Source organism: Bombus vosnesenskii, unplaced genomic scaffold (genome assembly GCF_011952255.1).
Source record: "Bombus vosnesenskii isolate JDL3184/JDL3185 unplaced genomic scaffold, Bvos_JDL3184-5_v1.1 scf7180000014621, whole genome shotgun sequence".
In the NCBI taxonomy this organism is placed as follows: domain Eukaryota; kingdom Metazoa; phylum Arthropoda; class Insecta; order Hymenoptera; family Apidae; genus Bombus; species Bombus vosnesenskii.
Window position 1 is genome coordinate 1,337,961 of NW_022883555.1, and position 17,534 is coordinate 1,355,494.

Sequence of the window (17,534 nt, forward strand, 5' to 3'; positions counted from 1 at the left end):
AAGATGAAATATAAATAGCTGTGTTTCAAACAAAAAGAGATAAATGTTAGGCAAACCTATTGACCTTGGAATTGGATTACTGCTGAAATCCGCCACCTGAAGTGCCCGTAAATTCTTGATGTTCTCAGGAATGTCTGGTATATCTAGAATAAGAAAGAACACTAAGTAATACTTATGTTTTACATCCGATTTGAAAAAAATTATTAAAAATCTGTATATCTAGAACACATTATTATAAAAATTCTTTTTTTTTGCATGAATAGAAAATATCAAGATGGCCTAAATATAAATTACATAAAAAGAAAAAATCAAGGAAAGTAGATGTTTATTGAATTCATAACTTTTCTCTTGTTTCAAAAAATTTCCATGGCCACACGTAATTCGAAGAATTTTCTTTACGAAGGAAACAGTTTTGATTCACTCGAGCTTTATTTTTTCGACTCGTCATACATGTTGTATTGCAAAGCATATACGTACAAATGGAAAACTTTGCTGATAATTTCATGTTTCTTTTATATTCAACCCTTCGTTGGGACTATTCAATGAAGAAAAAGTTTAAAAGAAATCTCAACATATGCTGCAACATATTACATAATTGTATCGTTTAATGATACTGGCTAATTAATTAGCAGAAAACCGATTATCAGTCAATAACAAATTCCTTCATTAAAAAATAAACGCGACTCGTTGTACTAAACACTGCTATTGCATAAGAATGCAGGATGCTGCATCGTGGATGAAATAATACCGTGCACGCATTCCTCCTGTTGTTTTCCCTGCAAGGTCGAAGAATTTCACGAATTAAAGTGAATGGCAAACCGAACGATTTTAAACGTAGAAACTCTTTGTTATAACGTACGGAGTTTGGCTCGAATACAAAATAATATTTTAAAATTTCAACATGTATTATCTGTGTCTTAATAATATAATGTATATACGAAATAAAATATAAAGAATAAATCTCAAGCTTCTCATATACATACGATTCGATTAATCAGAATATGCATATTTTATAGCGAAATATAGTAAGGTTTTCATAAAAAAAAACAAGTTTCTTGAAAAATTTATTGTGCGATTAATTATTCATTATGTATGCTCCTTTTATTTCATTATAACTGTTAACACACGTCATAATAATATCAAATTATGACGAAAACACGTGCGTTTTTAAACGTATTATGAATCATACCGCGATTATGCATTCTCGAGTCAAGAGATGAAACACGGAGGAAAAGGAGGAGAGGAATGGAGAACCGTGTATCGCATAGCAAACGAGCCGATAGGCTTTACGAGCAAATCGAACCTTGGAAAACCGCTAGTTACTTTTAACACAGTGGTTCGCAACTACAGAATGTTATCATAGCTGTTTTAAACATATTATCGATAAATATGTAATTCCTAAACTGTTTTTTTATTCCCAGTTTAAGTATTTCTATGTTATACTTCCCCGATTTCGTCAGCTCTAAAATCAAGTGTTAAATCTAAGAAAGGAAAACCTTTTGAGTTAATAACGCCAAAGGCGTAATAACGCGCGTGTTGCGTGTAGAAATGATCATCTGCATTTTCATTTTTTCCATACCGTGAAGATTCAAGTCACTTTGAACATGATTCGATATATGAAACTCAAAGTTTTTGACAAACGTTGAATATTGGTCTTCAAAAAATTGACAAGTGTTGGAGTCATAATAGATTTCAAAGTTTAAGGAAGTTTAGCAGATATTAAATACCTTATATCCTATACATAATCTTAATACTACGTACATATGTATTTAAATATATATCTTATGTACTATAAGACATGTACTATATTGAGTACCCACTGAACTTTTAGAACTTTGACTCCTATCAAGACTTCCAATACTTCCAAGACTTATCAAACTTTTAATCTTTTTATAGCTAATGAGAATTGTTTTCTACGAATGTCCATACCGTAGAAAACAAAAATCTGAATTTTATTGAATATTAATTTCATAAAATCTGTCAATAGGAACCACAGCACCCACCTATCTCTATTTGCAAAAGGACTTACTGAAGCTCTATGTCTGTGGTTAAAGACTCAAGACCTATCAAGATTCAAAATTGATCGAGACTTTCCAAGGTTTTAGCTTTTTAACCATCGAGTTATATTCGAAGAGATTCGAATTTTTCTGTATAGACATATATTCCATCCGATTCAAAATATTTCAGGCTGTATCATTACATACACGTACACACACTGCCTGTCACGAATGCACGCACGGTGTGTGCGCGGGTTGAACGTAACGACAACGACGTGGAACAATTACAAACTAACCGTGATTCCGCCAGACGGAAGAGACAGACCCCTTCGTTCATCGGATCTCTTTGTTCCCAAAAGGATGTTAATGATCGGTGAACAAAGGTATATGTCTGAGGACTTTTATAGCGAGGAATGGATGCACAAAAGAGACAGCCTCGTAATATGCTTGGCTGGAGTTTGAACGATATCGAATATGTGGCGACCCGTTATCGATCGATAACTTTCTGTCTGGCTACACACCGTACGGCCAAGGAAACGATACGCCATCTCATGGGTTTTGTGGTTAAAATATCTCTGATCGAGCGATACGATTACCGTTCTATATATGTATCACTATTAACGCACGTGTGTACGCTCGTGCGTGAATATTTTTAATGCGTCGTACACCGCTCCGCGAGCGATTTCGAACATTTCCGCGGCGAACGATGACGACGACAATCATGCGCAATATCGCCCGTCCAACGATGGCAATTTTTTAAGAGCGTTTACATGCACGTAATATACGATGATTGATTCAAAGTACGTATATCGAGGTCAGATTATAAAAGATGCTGTCGATGAGAAAATATGTTACGCTGATTACGCTGATAGTGGATGGGTTTTCTGGTCAACCAACATTCTGACAAATACGTCAGAAAACTCGAACAGCTACCGTCGTTCTTCGGATGTTTCATTCGTCAAAACGAAAGTTCGCAACGTGCATTCGTTTTGAGCATAAACTGCGTACCCACTGAGGCAACAGTCAGGAACCTGCTGTTAGTGTTTCACGTTTTGAGAAAATGCTGCAAGTTTCTTCGTATTTCTGTTGCCAGTAACAAAAGTCGCTGCTTGCTACCTATTTCCGGTTGGAGCGATAGGGTCAGAGAAAAATTAGAAACAGGTAGCAACAAATTGCAACAGAAACAAATTTTTCTTCGGTGTATACTTGTTGGCTAGAAGCAAATGCATTGAAATCGGAACAAAACCCAAATATTCCTTTAATTACGTTGTTCTAACGTGGATAAAATCTCTCTGCAGGTTGATATTTGTTTAATACTTTTTAAAACATGCAGCAACGGGCAACAAAAAGTTCCTCGTTGCTACCTCAGCGATGATTCAGCTTTTTGCTGTCACAGTTTTTCCATCGAATAAAACGCGGTGCGGATTTAATGGGATCCCAGAACTACTGATACGTAATGCGTGCTCGATAATTGCCACAGAGCTCTTTTTAAACGACCAAGTAAAATAGTACAACGCGATTAACCGATACCAACAATGGCGCTTCCTCTCGTCGAAAGAATGAAAATGTTTGCGGAAAAATTACTCACGTTTATTACAAAATCGTTTCCTACCGCGCCCTACGGCGATAATTCGCTGCCACGACCGTGGTTACACCCTTTTCATTTTCCACCGGACCGTTCGATTTTTCAGTAGTTGCGGAATCGCGCTCGATTACCACGCCTATGGGCGACTGCGGTAACTTGTAATTAAGCAACCAGTAAATAACACAAAATAGCTTCTCTCTCCTCTGAACGTGTCGGCCACTGTAAACATTATAAATAGCGCGAAACATCCACCCTCGGCCTTTGCAATTTACCTTGGAAGAAGAGGAGGCCACGGAGGCCGTGTAAAACGCACCAGGGTGGGGAAGACTAGTCGTCACATGTGAACACGCACTAAGTTTGAATAAATAGAATTCATTGTGGTGAACATGAGAACATAAATCTGTTTTCTTACTTAATCTATAATACTATATTTTCTTTTTATTATACGTACATAGTAATTTCTAACATGAATATAATAATAATAAAAAAAAGGTAGAAAGAACAAAAAAAAGAGAAAGATGTAAAAATAAATCTACGCTGAAAGCTAATTATAGTCTATGAAACACAAATTTCTTTCCATCCATCGCATAAACAAATTTCATTCTATAATTCTTTCATCTATCTTTAGATCCGTCTTCCGGCTTGCATCGCTTCATTATCAGAAGCTAACCCCGTGTATAGTCAAGACTATATCCGACACAACGCTGTTTACGCTCATCAAGAGACTACTCGTTCGGTCTCGCCGGGAAGGAAAAAAAATGCAATCGGGTAAACAGCCTTTAAAGCCGAAGCTTTCGTGACGTGTAATTTTATGCCGTATAAATCGCAAGAGATATTCACTTCTGTGGTTTTCTGGCGCGGATACGCAACAGGGAATAGGGGTAATATCGCGGTAAGGGTAAGAGATTACACAGTGCACGTAGCCTTTTTTCCCCCTTACGTAATATCCGCGGCACACGTGAAGGAATTGATCGAGCGATCGTAACGAGAAAAAAGATCTCGCCGACTCGTTCAATCAGTGATCCATCGCGGGTTCGTTGAGATTCAGCATTTATTAATATTACTGCTACACGTTTATCGAATAACAATCGCGGGTGATTGGAAACCATTATAAATCGTCTCGAATAGGAAAAAAAGAGAAAGCGGGAAGAAAGAGAGGAATAAAAGGATGAGACGAGGGTAACGAGGGTGACATGTCGCTTTGCGTCGCGCCTATATGCGCGATCTACGTTCTTATGTAATAACGTGCAACACGTGAACGCGCGATGAACTCGTTGGAAAGTTCGCGAGCTACAATTTCTCCTACGCCAGAAGTGATTCGTCCCACATTTCTTTTTTCTTTTTCGAAGGTGAAAGACATCTTCTCAGCAGAAAAGTGACGGAGGATGTTATCGTTTAACAAGCCCGAGAATCTAAATGAGGTCGTCCATAAGAAACGTAGAGGTACATTTACTGTTAGCTCGTAGAAAACGGTACTTCCCAAAAAGACAGGAAGGAAATACAGTTTTATCGTGACTACATTCCAGTCACGGTCGATTGATCGTAACTCCACTACGTGCATTTCATAATACTATTTTATTTCGTGGTAACATCTGTAAATTTAGAGATCAAATGACGAACGAACCATTTTCATCAGAAAAGGATAAGGAAGTGTTTGGAAGCCTGCAAAGCCGAAGGTAATATCGAGCTATCGCAATTACCGATCATCCGTCGCAGGGAACATCAATTTTCCCCTGTCTATATGTATTTCCCCCTATTCTGACCGTTTAGATTTCGTTCCAGCATAAAAATAATCATCTTCCCGTTGGGAGAAAAATCATACACGACAAGATGGAGAAAAAAAAGAGGAAAAGAATTCGCTGACTGGCTGCATTCCAATCAGTCGTATCTTCTGCGTGCGTTGCACCTACACGCGAGTGCAACGCCTTTCATTAATGGGGTGAGTTTTCTGAACCTGTTGCTATAAACTTATATTTCTTGCACGCAACGAGTTTTCACTGTCAACCAGTCTTGACTATTCCAGATCCTGTATCTGAATCTGGAAACCGTACTCTGGTATACGTATAATGCGTTCTACCTACGGAGATTAATGCGAGAAAAATACGTTTTCACACAGCGTTTTCCTCATGATTTATTTACGAATATTTCTCTTATCCTGTAACGAAATTTTGCTATTTGTCATTTTTATTGTTTTGAATAATCGTTCAGGGGACTTTTTAATATTCTTTCGATAACTTTTTTGGGGAGATCTTTGATAATATTTTAAGGTGTCTTGTATGATTTTTAAATAGCGTTCTCTAGCGTTATTTGAAATATTTGTTAAAGAAATTTTTGTGTTTTTCATATTTTAGGTTCTTTATTAACAGTACCTAATTTGAAGACTAGCTTCTGCGGTTTGATATTTAATCTTCCGGCAAGGAAATCACGTAGTGGAGATCAAAGAAATTCCACGATTAAAATCGAGTTCGGAGAAACAATTCGCGAACAATAAAAGCGATGCAACGCAACACTCAACTTTCTCGTTACAAAGTGAACAATGCATTACAGGAAGAGTCCGTAACTAATTCGAATTTCGCAGCGGCGGTTGTTTCTAAGAAAATAAGTAAAAATGCGTTTAAATCAGAGGCAACGACGTAGAAAAACACACGATGTAATTTTGCAACGGAATCGAAGCGACTCCGCACGCAACTTTGATCACCGATAATTAAGAACAATCGCCACCGCTCGTTACAGATAAATCGTCGACGGTATTTTACACGAACTTCATTGTTCGTCATTAAATACATTTACTACCGTGATGCTACGTATTTGTACGAATAACAAATTTGAAATTATGAAATCTAAGCAGAAGAAGAAATATGTAGTAGAAGAAATATCAAACAAATTGTTGGAAGTTTTTTCACAATTACGATATTAAGAAATTAAATAATGTAATAATGTAAATAGGTTTAAAAAAAGATTGTAAATGAAATGCATTAACGTTAGAAAATGGAAATAAAAATAATTCTACGTTCCCTTCACAGAACGTATGTAATGCGTAGTCATTTTTTATTAAATATCTATTATCATAATCTATATTTATTGCAAAAGCAGTTACTTCATAATTATGAATATGTATGTTTGCAGTGTACATATATTAGCATTACTCGCATGCTCGTCTTACACGCAACTAGGTCTTAAGCAAACAGATTTTAAATTAACATGCAAATAAGTATGTGTAATGAGAGGATTAATAGATTTACAAGATAAGAGAAAACAGACGAAAGGGCAGGAAAATTGATCGTTAGGAGGATACCAGTAGAAATTGGACCATTCGACAACCTGTACGCATGGAAATGCGCCTGTTCACACGCACGTGCGTGGGTGGTTTAATCAAGGGGCAAGTTTCCTGAACCCGAACCTGTTGCGGTCGCGGTTTATCTCTTCTATGATCACGCAACGAGTTTTCACAAGATCGTGACACGACTTGTGTGCGATACGCTTTTTTTTACATACAGGTTTCCTTTATGAGAGCCATAGAAAAGAGAATTCGCCGATTAAGAACGAAAAAGAAGAAAAATGTTGCTTTTCTAACGTCGTGACTCGTAACGATGCTCGCTCACTGAATTTTGCACGAACCGGAAAGCGAAGATAAATAATAAATGCGAATGCTGCATTGAGGCGAAGTATAAACGGAATTTCCCCGGGGCTGGAGAACGGTTTTCATTAAAATGAAACGGGCGCAATGAAAGTTGTTAATCAAAGAAAAGATGTTCGTTTAGTTTTGTTTTAACGTTGGTTTTGGCATAAAATCCTTTGGACAGCAGCAGATTTTTTTTTTTTTTTCGAAACCTGATGCTGTGGTGTATTCTATGGCGACATGTTAGAATAAACTTCGTGGAAGTTATACATTGTTACATAGACGTTTGTTAAAAGCTGATTATACGTATTACTTTTCTACGTATATTTCATTGAATTTTATTATTTTGACTATATGTATATTTAATAAGTGATTAACAACTCAGCATTTACAATATTTAATAATTTATATTTGCCAGCTTCTTCCCTTTCTTTCTTTTTCCTTTTTCGTACATAAAGGTTTCCATTTCCCTGGTAACGATATCTCACACACCGAGTTTCAGCTTCGGTTCAATCATACACATAGAATGTCAATGTGTATGTACTGTGTTTATTATATGTTACTATATTAAAGAGGGAGTATTATAAAAAAAGGATTTAAGACTTTGTGAATTAGATAAAAAGATCCAATTAACATTTTATTTTTCCTAATTGCAAGTGTTTCGTGCGAAAAATAACAGAGGTAATAGCAGCTTTTTAAAAACAGAAATTAAAATAGAAATTAGGTATTCGAGAAAAAGAGAGTACGCTGGTTTCTCCCACAAAATGTTACCAGGCTTACGTTGATTTATTGTTGCGTGCGCGTAACCGAATCGCATCGTCGATTTTCTGAATCGAAAATTCTGAATTCGAATTACAAACGGCGTAACATTAACCGGAACGCATCTAATCTCGCATAATTTAATTGTTACTTTCCCTTGTTTTTTTCGTGACGGTCAATGAACCGTCTCACCCGAGCGTATCGCATTAATTGAAGCAAGTGAAAACTTCGTGTGAGGCTTACACGAGACTCGCCTCACTTTAACATCGAATAAATGCGCGATAATATCAACGTAAATACAGTGATGCAATCATTAATCAATGACACCGCTTTCACAAAATAAATGTGTAATTTTCAATTGAATGATTTTACGTTTCTGAAATTATCAAACTTCCTCGACCTTCCTGTCCAGATTTTGTTAAATTTTGTTAAATCACTTATGATCGCAGGATATGCAAAATCTTCATTCCGACGTTCTATTTTAAGATAAATCCGAAGGCGAATGGCGTAGTTTGTGAACAACGATTTCATTTTATTCGACGCGCACAACGTAAGGTTTGGCAAAACTCCGAATTTAAATAAAATTGTTTGTTACTAGAAACTCACAGGGGAGAACTGGCCACGATTCATGCTCCAAACGATTCAATTCTGACCCAATAGTTGTAGGAGATAAATACCCGAATTATGCAAGCTGATGTTATCGTAATAAGCTTTCCAAGATTTTTCGTAGTTGTATGAGCATATTATGAGATTATTTTTCCGTCCACGAGCTTCAGATAATCAGGAGAATATAATAGATTAAGACACCTTAAAATTGTAATTCTATAAAAATCTACGTTACTTCTTGAAACATGAAATATGTACATGAAATTCATTGAGGAAAATTTAAATAGATATTCAAGATAAAATTTGATTCTTCCAGTTCAGTATATTTGGAATTGAAGGCACCCTTTGTTAAAAAAATAATAGACGTGGAAATAATAAAGTATTTTGTACACTTAATTGTAACGTAATACGCATAAATGGAAATAATACAAATAATTGTATATTACAAAAAAACGTATATGTACGTTCTTTAGCAAATGATTCATACCGACAAAATTGTAAAGAAATTCTTTTTGTTGAGTAAAGAATAACAACGAAAGTGACCAAACTCACAATGTTACATACTGTAAGCTAAGCGAACGACGCACGTTTTATTTACATATTCAACATGGATAATGGATTGAATCTCGTTGCATATGTATGCTACTATTCCAGCAACTACGAGGGTTGTTCCTGGCCGTTGATTAATTTTCAAACATACACACAACCTCTTAAAAATCAACATAACGCTTTCGATGCAACCAGGTCCTTCTTACGTACTGCGAATTTTTATTTTTTCTTCGTTCATTTAAGCAATTTTCCTTCGTGAAACGTGTCGCGAAAATTGCTCGTATACGTGGACGTTTTAATTAAACTGCACGGTTTCACGAACACCTAAATTTAGAGCGGTATACTGGGAACAGCCTCGACGCGGGACGCGTCTCCAGTTGTCAGTTTCCACTCGATTGTTCCTCAAACTCGTCCTCGCGGGCAACTTGTTAGCCATTAATGAGGTCAACCACGAAGTGTGCGCCAAGTGTGAGCGAGAAAGTTGCCCGCACAATTTATAACAAGTTTCGCAAATGTTCTAGAACCGACGCGGAAAGTTCGCTTGTTCCCCTAATCGTTCCGGTCGTCTCGTAACATGATAAAGTTAATTAGTTTATCGAATTATGTAATCTCTTCGTTTAAGTACGTAGGCTGATGGTTTTTCATTAAGAAGCAAAAAAAAAAAGAATAAATGTATTCTATGTATGTAGGTACTATAGTATACATGTGTATCATATTATTGTATGTACCTACTACTCATCACAGGATTGCCGTTTATGTGCACGAAGACGCTATAAATAATACCAATTACGTTAACTACCCTTTCTTGTCTCGTGTACCTACAGCTCGAATGACTAAAATTATATTTATTCGGGATATCATACACATCCTGGCGTTATTTATATTTATCTCTTAATTAAGTCCGTCTAATATCGCACACGTGGACCACGTGGAACGCCAATCTCAATTTCACGGTCTCGTTAGGTGTCCACGGACGTATAAGGTGCGATCATCCACTATTTTCTCGTTTATTTTCACCTTTCCACGTCCGTACATACATACATGGCCGTTTCGATGGATCCTTAGAGCTGAACAAAGCGGTTCGATCGAAGGTACGAACACTCTAGGGTGTCTCGAAAAGTGGGGCACTTTTGTCGTCTCTCCTCCTTTCTTTGTCTTTCATTCTGCCTCTCAAAAGCGACGCAGAAATATCAATCACTAGCCCAGATATTGCGAATCGTTTTATTCAATGCACAGAAATCATGTCCGCGCATATGCACACGCGTGCAAATATCGTTCACCATTCTTTCCTTCTCTTCTATACTCGTATCACGCTCGAAACAAAACACGCGAACCGCGACTAGATCTCGTCAGAATTTTGCCAGGGGAGAAAAGAGGGAATATACACTCTTCTATTGGAAAAGCTTTCACGTAACTGCACAAGGATTTTCGAAAGCTCGTGGAATCGTCGAGCGTTCTCTTCGTTTTCATTTGTAACTCGATCGATGGATTGGTTTTTTCAAAAAATACACGCGTGTAATCTTTTTCTAATTCGTTAACGTTCAATGGGAGAATATCGTACATTATAGCTGTACGTATAGGATGATTTTCTATTTAATATATAATATTTAATATAATTCTATTTAATATATAATAAATTTAATAACATGCCAATAATTAAACCTACAATTAATTGATATCAGAAATATTTATATTCAAAACTATAAAACATTGAATGAAATAATAAACTTTAGGACATCAGTTAGAACAGAGCGACACGAGCAATGAAAAGTTTCGGCCAGTATCGATCCAGTCTGAAAACTGTTGTCGTTCTCGACGTTTCGCAAGAGACACTTGCGACGATCGGTGAACACAGTGGAAGAAGCAAGGTTGCAAGTTTAGAAAACGTGCTCGAAAAAAAAGACTTGCAACGCTTTTATACACCGCGCGAGGTTGAAGACAGAATGAAGCGGTGTGTCGTCGCCAAGAGTCCCGGCACGTTTTGTATAACTGAAAACGTCCGGGAAGCCAGCGTGTGTACGCGTTTCGCGTAACCTGATTGTAGTGTCTTATTAAGTTTCCACTAGCAACTTGGTATGCACACCAAATGTCTTCAAGTTGATACGTTGACCATCACGAGACCCTATGCAAACTCATTTTCCACACTGTACAAGCCGTTTGATACTATTTCTTCTGAAATGTAACTGTGTCTTAAAACCACATGAGAAAGTAGGGAATAATAGTAGCATAGTAAATACAGTATCTGTATGCTTTGCTCTATGATTATGTATTATTGATCCATTAAATGTTTCCAACATTCCATGCGTTTAAAATTTCAAATTTCAAATTTAAATAAATAAATAGATACATGCATACGATCTTTAAAACGTTTAATTTTCAAATTTCTGAGCTCTTAAATTTCTAAATTTTCCGATTTTTTAATTTTCAAACTTCAAATTTCAGAAGTTTTAAATTTGTGAATTTTCCAAATTTTAGATTGTCGAATTTTCGAATTTTTAAACTTTCAAACCTTTAAAATTTTAATCTTTCAGGTTTAGAAGTTTTTTAATTCATTAATGCGTAATAATGTTTACGTATCTTCGAATTGTTTATTTAAATAAATTCTAAGGAAATAACTTAAAATAGAAAGAAAAATAACTACATAATCTTCTACATCTGAGAATTCTAAACTGTTGCGTATTTCTTTAATTCCATTCGAATCTCTAATAACAATAAGAACTAAGATCATCATTAGTCTTTTCAATAATAATTTTATAATATTCGAATAATTTTTAGCGCTAATGTATATACAATTTGGAACTTGAAGGTCCCTTCACTATACCTGTGGGAATAATCATGTAATACAGATGAATTTAATGGGAAGCTATAATGTTTTTACGTAAGAGAATTCTTTTTACGTAGAGGGCGAAGATTGCTCTTTAATCATGCAAGCGCATATATGAAATGTATACATATGCATAAATACGCTTTTTTCTATGAACAAACTTCACAATAACTGTCTAGAAGAATCTTTTGCGCTATAACTTGTCCCTCATGCGTACAAAGTTATACTTCGTTTATCGTTGCATTTACGAGGAGTGGAAAGACAGGCAGGTATATAATCTTTGATAACGTAGTATATCTCGAATTTTTATGTGCAAGTACATCTATAACACACATTCTGAGATATCATTTTATTAAAATGTTCCCTTTTTATTCCTTTTCAAATACTTAATTCTGTTATCATACGAAAATTTAAGTGATCCTATTCACTTTTCTATCCTGTCTGAAATTATTGATTACCCGAATTAGGAAATGATCAGCAAATGCTTTGCATTCTGACTCAATCCTAATAGGATTACATGACGTTATATAACTGGAATTTTTGAGTATTCGGGTTTTAACTTCGATTAGGAGAGAGTTAATAAGTGATAGAAGTCACGACTCGATTCTAATTGAGTTTAAAATGTTTGGTGCGCAAAGTGGAATTCGACCTAAGAAATTCTTATAAGAGCCTTTACATTGTACAAATCTTCAATCACCAGTAAAATTTTAAAGTAAAATATACAATTGTTCGTACTCGATTCAAATAGAAAAGATCCTCTAAGAATACTTTGCTACAGCCTTTGGGTTATTTTCGGCTCGATCGTACTTTTCTACAGGAAGATTCAGAAATTAGAAAATTTTATAAAAGACTTAGAGAATTTGTTAAATTTGAGAAAAATATGGAAAACTCGTTATTGATTGATGCTAACGGTTTCCTTAAAACATTAAAGGTTTCCTTTTCTTGGTTGAAAACTAAAACGATATGAAAAGATCGAGACTGGGAGGCATTATATATGTATATACAAAATTTGAGAGCCATAACAGGGTTATATAATAGAAAATTTTCTGCATACTTTCATCGATCGAAATATACCTGGTAAGGGAAATTACTGGAACTGGAATCTGTACGCGGATCGAAATCGATGATACCACATGTGAAATATAAACGTTCAAACATTCTTCGTGTGACTCATTTAACTGACTAGCGCTTTCCTCGTTTTTTCCTTTCCACGTGTGCGTAATCTTTTTACTGTTCTTGTCACACCGTTGATAAAGTGCCACGCCATTATAGTACGTGCGTAGTTTCTTCAAGCAGTTCAACGCAATCTTCACGTAACTGATTTATGTAATAATTATATCGTTCGTAATGTCTGTAATAATTTCTGACAGATTAAACGTTCGCATTAGACAAAAAATAGGAATACATACTCTCATCCGTAAGTCACAGAAAACTTGCAAATTTTAAACATAAAATTTAATAAAACAGGTCTGTAATAAAATCAATCATTTTTTAAATATATGGTCAAAATATATATTTGAATTTTAAAGGTGCAATATTTTTCGTGCTCAGATTTTAATACATATTTTTCACTGGTTATTCTATTTTATTTTCAACCAGCACGCTATTATTTTGATCTAAAATATTTATTAAAAGCAGATTTTGAATTATTTCTTTTTTATTCTTCAAATAGTTTTTTAGCGGACTGTATAAACGTAAAACATTTAATTATTTCTCAAGCAACTTGAAAAGTTATTAACGATGTTCATCAAACTAAGTAAAAAGAAAATAATACTTCCTGTTTGAAACCAATCTTTGCTTCTCTTTAACACAGAAACGAGGCTGAAGTTTCGCAAATATAATAAAACCCGAAGTGAAGTTGATCTTGTTAACCAAACTTCGCTAGTAAAGCTAACAGACCAATAAACCAAGCCAATTAGATCGAAACTACTTTGTGGTCGAGCGAATAAAAAGTATCTTTCGTTCTATTTCTACTTTCTCATGTTACATGCATTGGTTAACCATAAATTGGGCTACCGGACAGGTACAAACGAAATTAACTGCAATTTTATCTGAAAAATCTATAACTAGGTTTTATAGAATAGCATCTTCTTCGAACTGGTAAGCTCCATAGAACTTCGTTTTTATCGGCATTGGAAAGTGATTATCTCTTGAAATAGTATCACGAGACAAAATGATTTCGATACAGGTGCATCCGATGGCACAAAACCGATGGAATATGAACTAATACGAGGCCACGTATACGGGAAGAAAGCGTCCGGACAGACGAAAATTTATGATATTGATTATCATAGAAATGCAATTTATTACACAAATTGAATTCGATGTACAACAGCGACGAGGGAAATGTCGGGATAAAACGGGATTTATACTGCACGCTGTTGTACAGGGTGTCATCGAATCGATGCAAGTGACTTTAAACGAGAAAGTAAGTAGCAAATACGAAGAGTAACTATGTATTCTCTGGAAAGTTCGTTCTCTGAGTAGACGTAATAAGCTTATGACGAGCTATTTGGGTAAATGAGTTTCATATAATAAGCTTCTTCACGAAGTAAATTTCGAATAAGCTTCAAACTAATAGATGTTATTATAAATTATATATACGAATATCAGGAAGCTCGAGATTACATGCTGCTTTGAGTGTATAATTATAGTTATTGAATAAAATTGTCTCTCAGAGAGCAGAGAGTAAGAAATTAGCTCAAGTAGAATAAGGAAAATTATATGTATGTGTACAGGTATAATCATTAGATTAAGTAAATTAACATTGCAAAAACACTGTAAACGAAATCTTAATTATAGAATATAATTATAGACTAATTATAGAATATAAATTATAACATAATTATGTAATATACACCCGGTATATTCTATAAATCCGTCTTTACGAAACGCGACACACTCTTGTACACAAAAAGGAAATAATTCGATCGGCGGCTCGCGAGCTGAACATTAATCTTGCAGCATATTGCCGTCTCTCCTACCTCTTCCTCCGCTTTCATTATCTTTGATCCCTTTACCTTGAATTTTGCTTGAAAAATTGCCGTCGCTTAGCACGAAGGAAAAACGATGAAAAGAGAAGCAGACATCCATTGATCGATAACGGCACGAAAAGATCCAAAAAACAGAAAATGGTAATTATCGAGACTTCGAAGGGTCAAATAGAAGATGGCATATCTAGAGAGTACGGCTGAAACTATTTTACATGCTAACAGTAGTTGGTTCTCTATGAGAAAATATCGAGATAAACTAAAAGCGTGGATAATTTTTTTCATTTAAAGCTTAAGTTTTGAGAAAATTAATTTCGAAAATTCGCTGTGTATACACGCACATATGTATGCACTTTCATAGTTAAATACGTTATGTTAGAGAAGTGCACAGATGTGTACACAATGAATTTTCAAACTCAAGTTTCTCGAAAACCAAACTTCAGATAAAAGAATTTTTTCCTCCACTCTTGAGCTGCTTTTCCATACAAAATTTTCTCTTATTTGTTTTTATAATATGATCTTTCGACCATATCCCATAGAAAATACAACAACGAAAACGATGCATATTGAACAAAAAATCCTAAATAGACGTGGAACTTTCAAACAACATGTTCGTACATAATTAAAACCACAAACTACGCGGTATTAATTAGCAGAGTGAAGTAATTATTGCAAAATTCCCGACACGATTAAATGACGAGGATAGAGTTTATCGAGTGGGACGAGAATGTCATTATTATTCCCATCCAATTTGTTTCCTGATAACAAACTACAGGGGTTGACCTTTCGAAATTGTACGAATAACTTTTATTAACCATTTCTACGAATTGTTTTTCATCCCACATATCAACATTGATTATTTAGAATTGTAGACCATGTTCCAGTCCTAAATACATTTTTCGTTTCTTGATAAAGGCTCTGAACAAATACATACTACGATAACTATATATAACTATAACTATATAACTATATATCAATAATAACTTATTATCACGTAAATTACAGAAAGAACAACTAATTTTCTCAAGAGAAAATACTCTACACAAGTGTAATAACAGGGTATGTACATGTATACAAAGTGTTTACGCTATTAGTTCGCAGTGTTTCTTTCATAAGTGTTAGGTTCGTGAGAAAATTAGAAAAGATCAAAGTTTTATTATTTTCTACACGTGATACGATAACCTAAATAGATATTCTCTTAAACTTATGTTTAATTAAATTGATCGATATAATTGTTCTACATCGAAATTGATATTGAAATTTGTTACATCATGTACCTCAAGATGAATTCGAGGCAAAATATTATATTTTCCAATTGGAAGGAAGATTCAGTTCCAATGTACATTTTTGCTAATAATAGAATAATTACAAACTTCGTTAAACGCGCATAAATCTTTGTACGTTACAGTAATGCGATTTTTTCCAACTGCGCGACCATAGATCAAGAGAATTGAATTTTCCTTGGCGTGTGTATAGTGAGTCACAAAAGTATTCACATTCTCGCAATTATTTAAATCGGAACTTAATATTAAAACCAGATGCTATCTTTTACTAAACTAGATATACAAAACAAAAGCTTAATTACTACACCTTGCTAATTTAAAAAAGGACTGCGCTGAATTTTCATTCATGACAGTCTTCAAGAGCAAATTTGCCTTCGAAAAATTTAATTGTAGCTCTTACCATGCAAAGTGGCAAGTTATTCGATGATTCGACTGTTCGAACGACATTTTTTATTAATTTGTCATAGCGTGTCTATGCGAGGGAATGTAGGATTACTCAACGTAGAGACCGTGACACTTGCTTACACATAGAACTCCGCGTCACCGCCAGACGAATGTGTGTGTGTAAATACGTGTGGATTAACGTCGTGTTTCACGTGTACCGTCCGTAAAATTATTTACTACAAGATCTCGTAATGTTGTCGCAGCCTTAAGACGACGTCGTCCCGTTCGTACGTCGTCGCAAAATCGCATGCCGATTATCCACGTCCTGTAGTACCGTCTAGCATCCCTCGGGGACTCTTTACATGTACTTGGAATTTCAAACGACCCAGCTTATTGCAAATTACAACGGTATGTGGAGATTGTGCATTTACAGAGTCGCCAAGTGGAAACTATTAATGATTCATCGTTCAAGTTACGTGAATGAATTTCACGATCGTTTCATCCTTGATTTTTATTGCTGCTTGAATCGAAATAGACTTCGTGGAAGCTGGATGATAAAAAGATTATGGCAAGGATAGATAGGCGCGTTATTTTAAGGCCCTTTCAACAGATGAAGGCAGGAAGAGAAACTTTTAGTCTGCACTGACCTTTCGCAAGGTGGCGATAAATTTCAATAAAAATCACACCTCCGCTATTAATACCAATTGAAAGGGAATAAAAATTCCATTCGACACGTTACGAGAAGCCTTTCGTCCCTTAGCAACCCAGCTTAGATCCCAAGCAACATTACACAAATGGGAAAGGGAACTTTTAGTGAAAAATTTGTTTCCTTCCGAAAGAAATCTTCGTTACGCAAGACACGTTCGTGTAGCGTTGATTTCTTCTTAAGGCGTAAAAGATGTAATACATACGTGAAAAGTTTCTACGTATGTACCGGC

General features: G+C 35.3%; 1 protein-coding gene across 14 annotated transcripts in view; it reads right to left on the reverse strand.

Annotated features, from left to right (window-relative positions):
* LOC117240402 (protein lap4) overlaps positions 1 to 17,534 on the reverse strand; it is a 52,231-nt gene that overhangs the window by 18,318 nt on the left and 16,379 nt on the right. For 11 of the 14 annotated variants that reach the window (XR_004494680.1, XR_004494679.1, XM_033506440.1 and 8 more), the window contains exon 3: positions 65 to 143. Coding sequence is in view for 9 of the 14 variants with exons in the window: in XM_033506440.1 (XP_033362331.1) it covers positions 65 to 143 (79 nt within the window). In the remaining 5 variants the exon portion in view is untranslated. The other 3 variants (XM_033506448.1, XM_033506449.1, XM_033506443.1) reach the window with 3 other exon arrangements.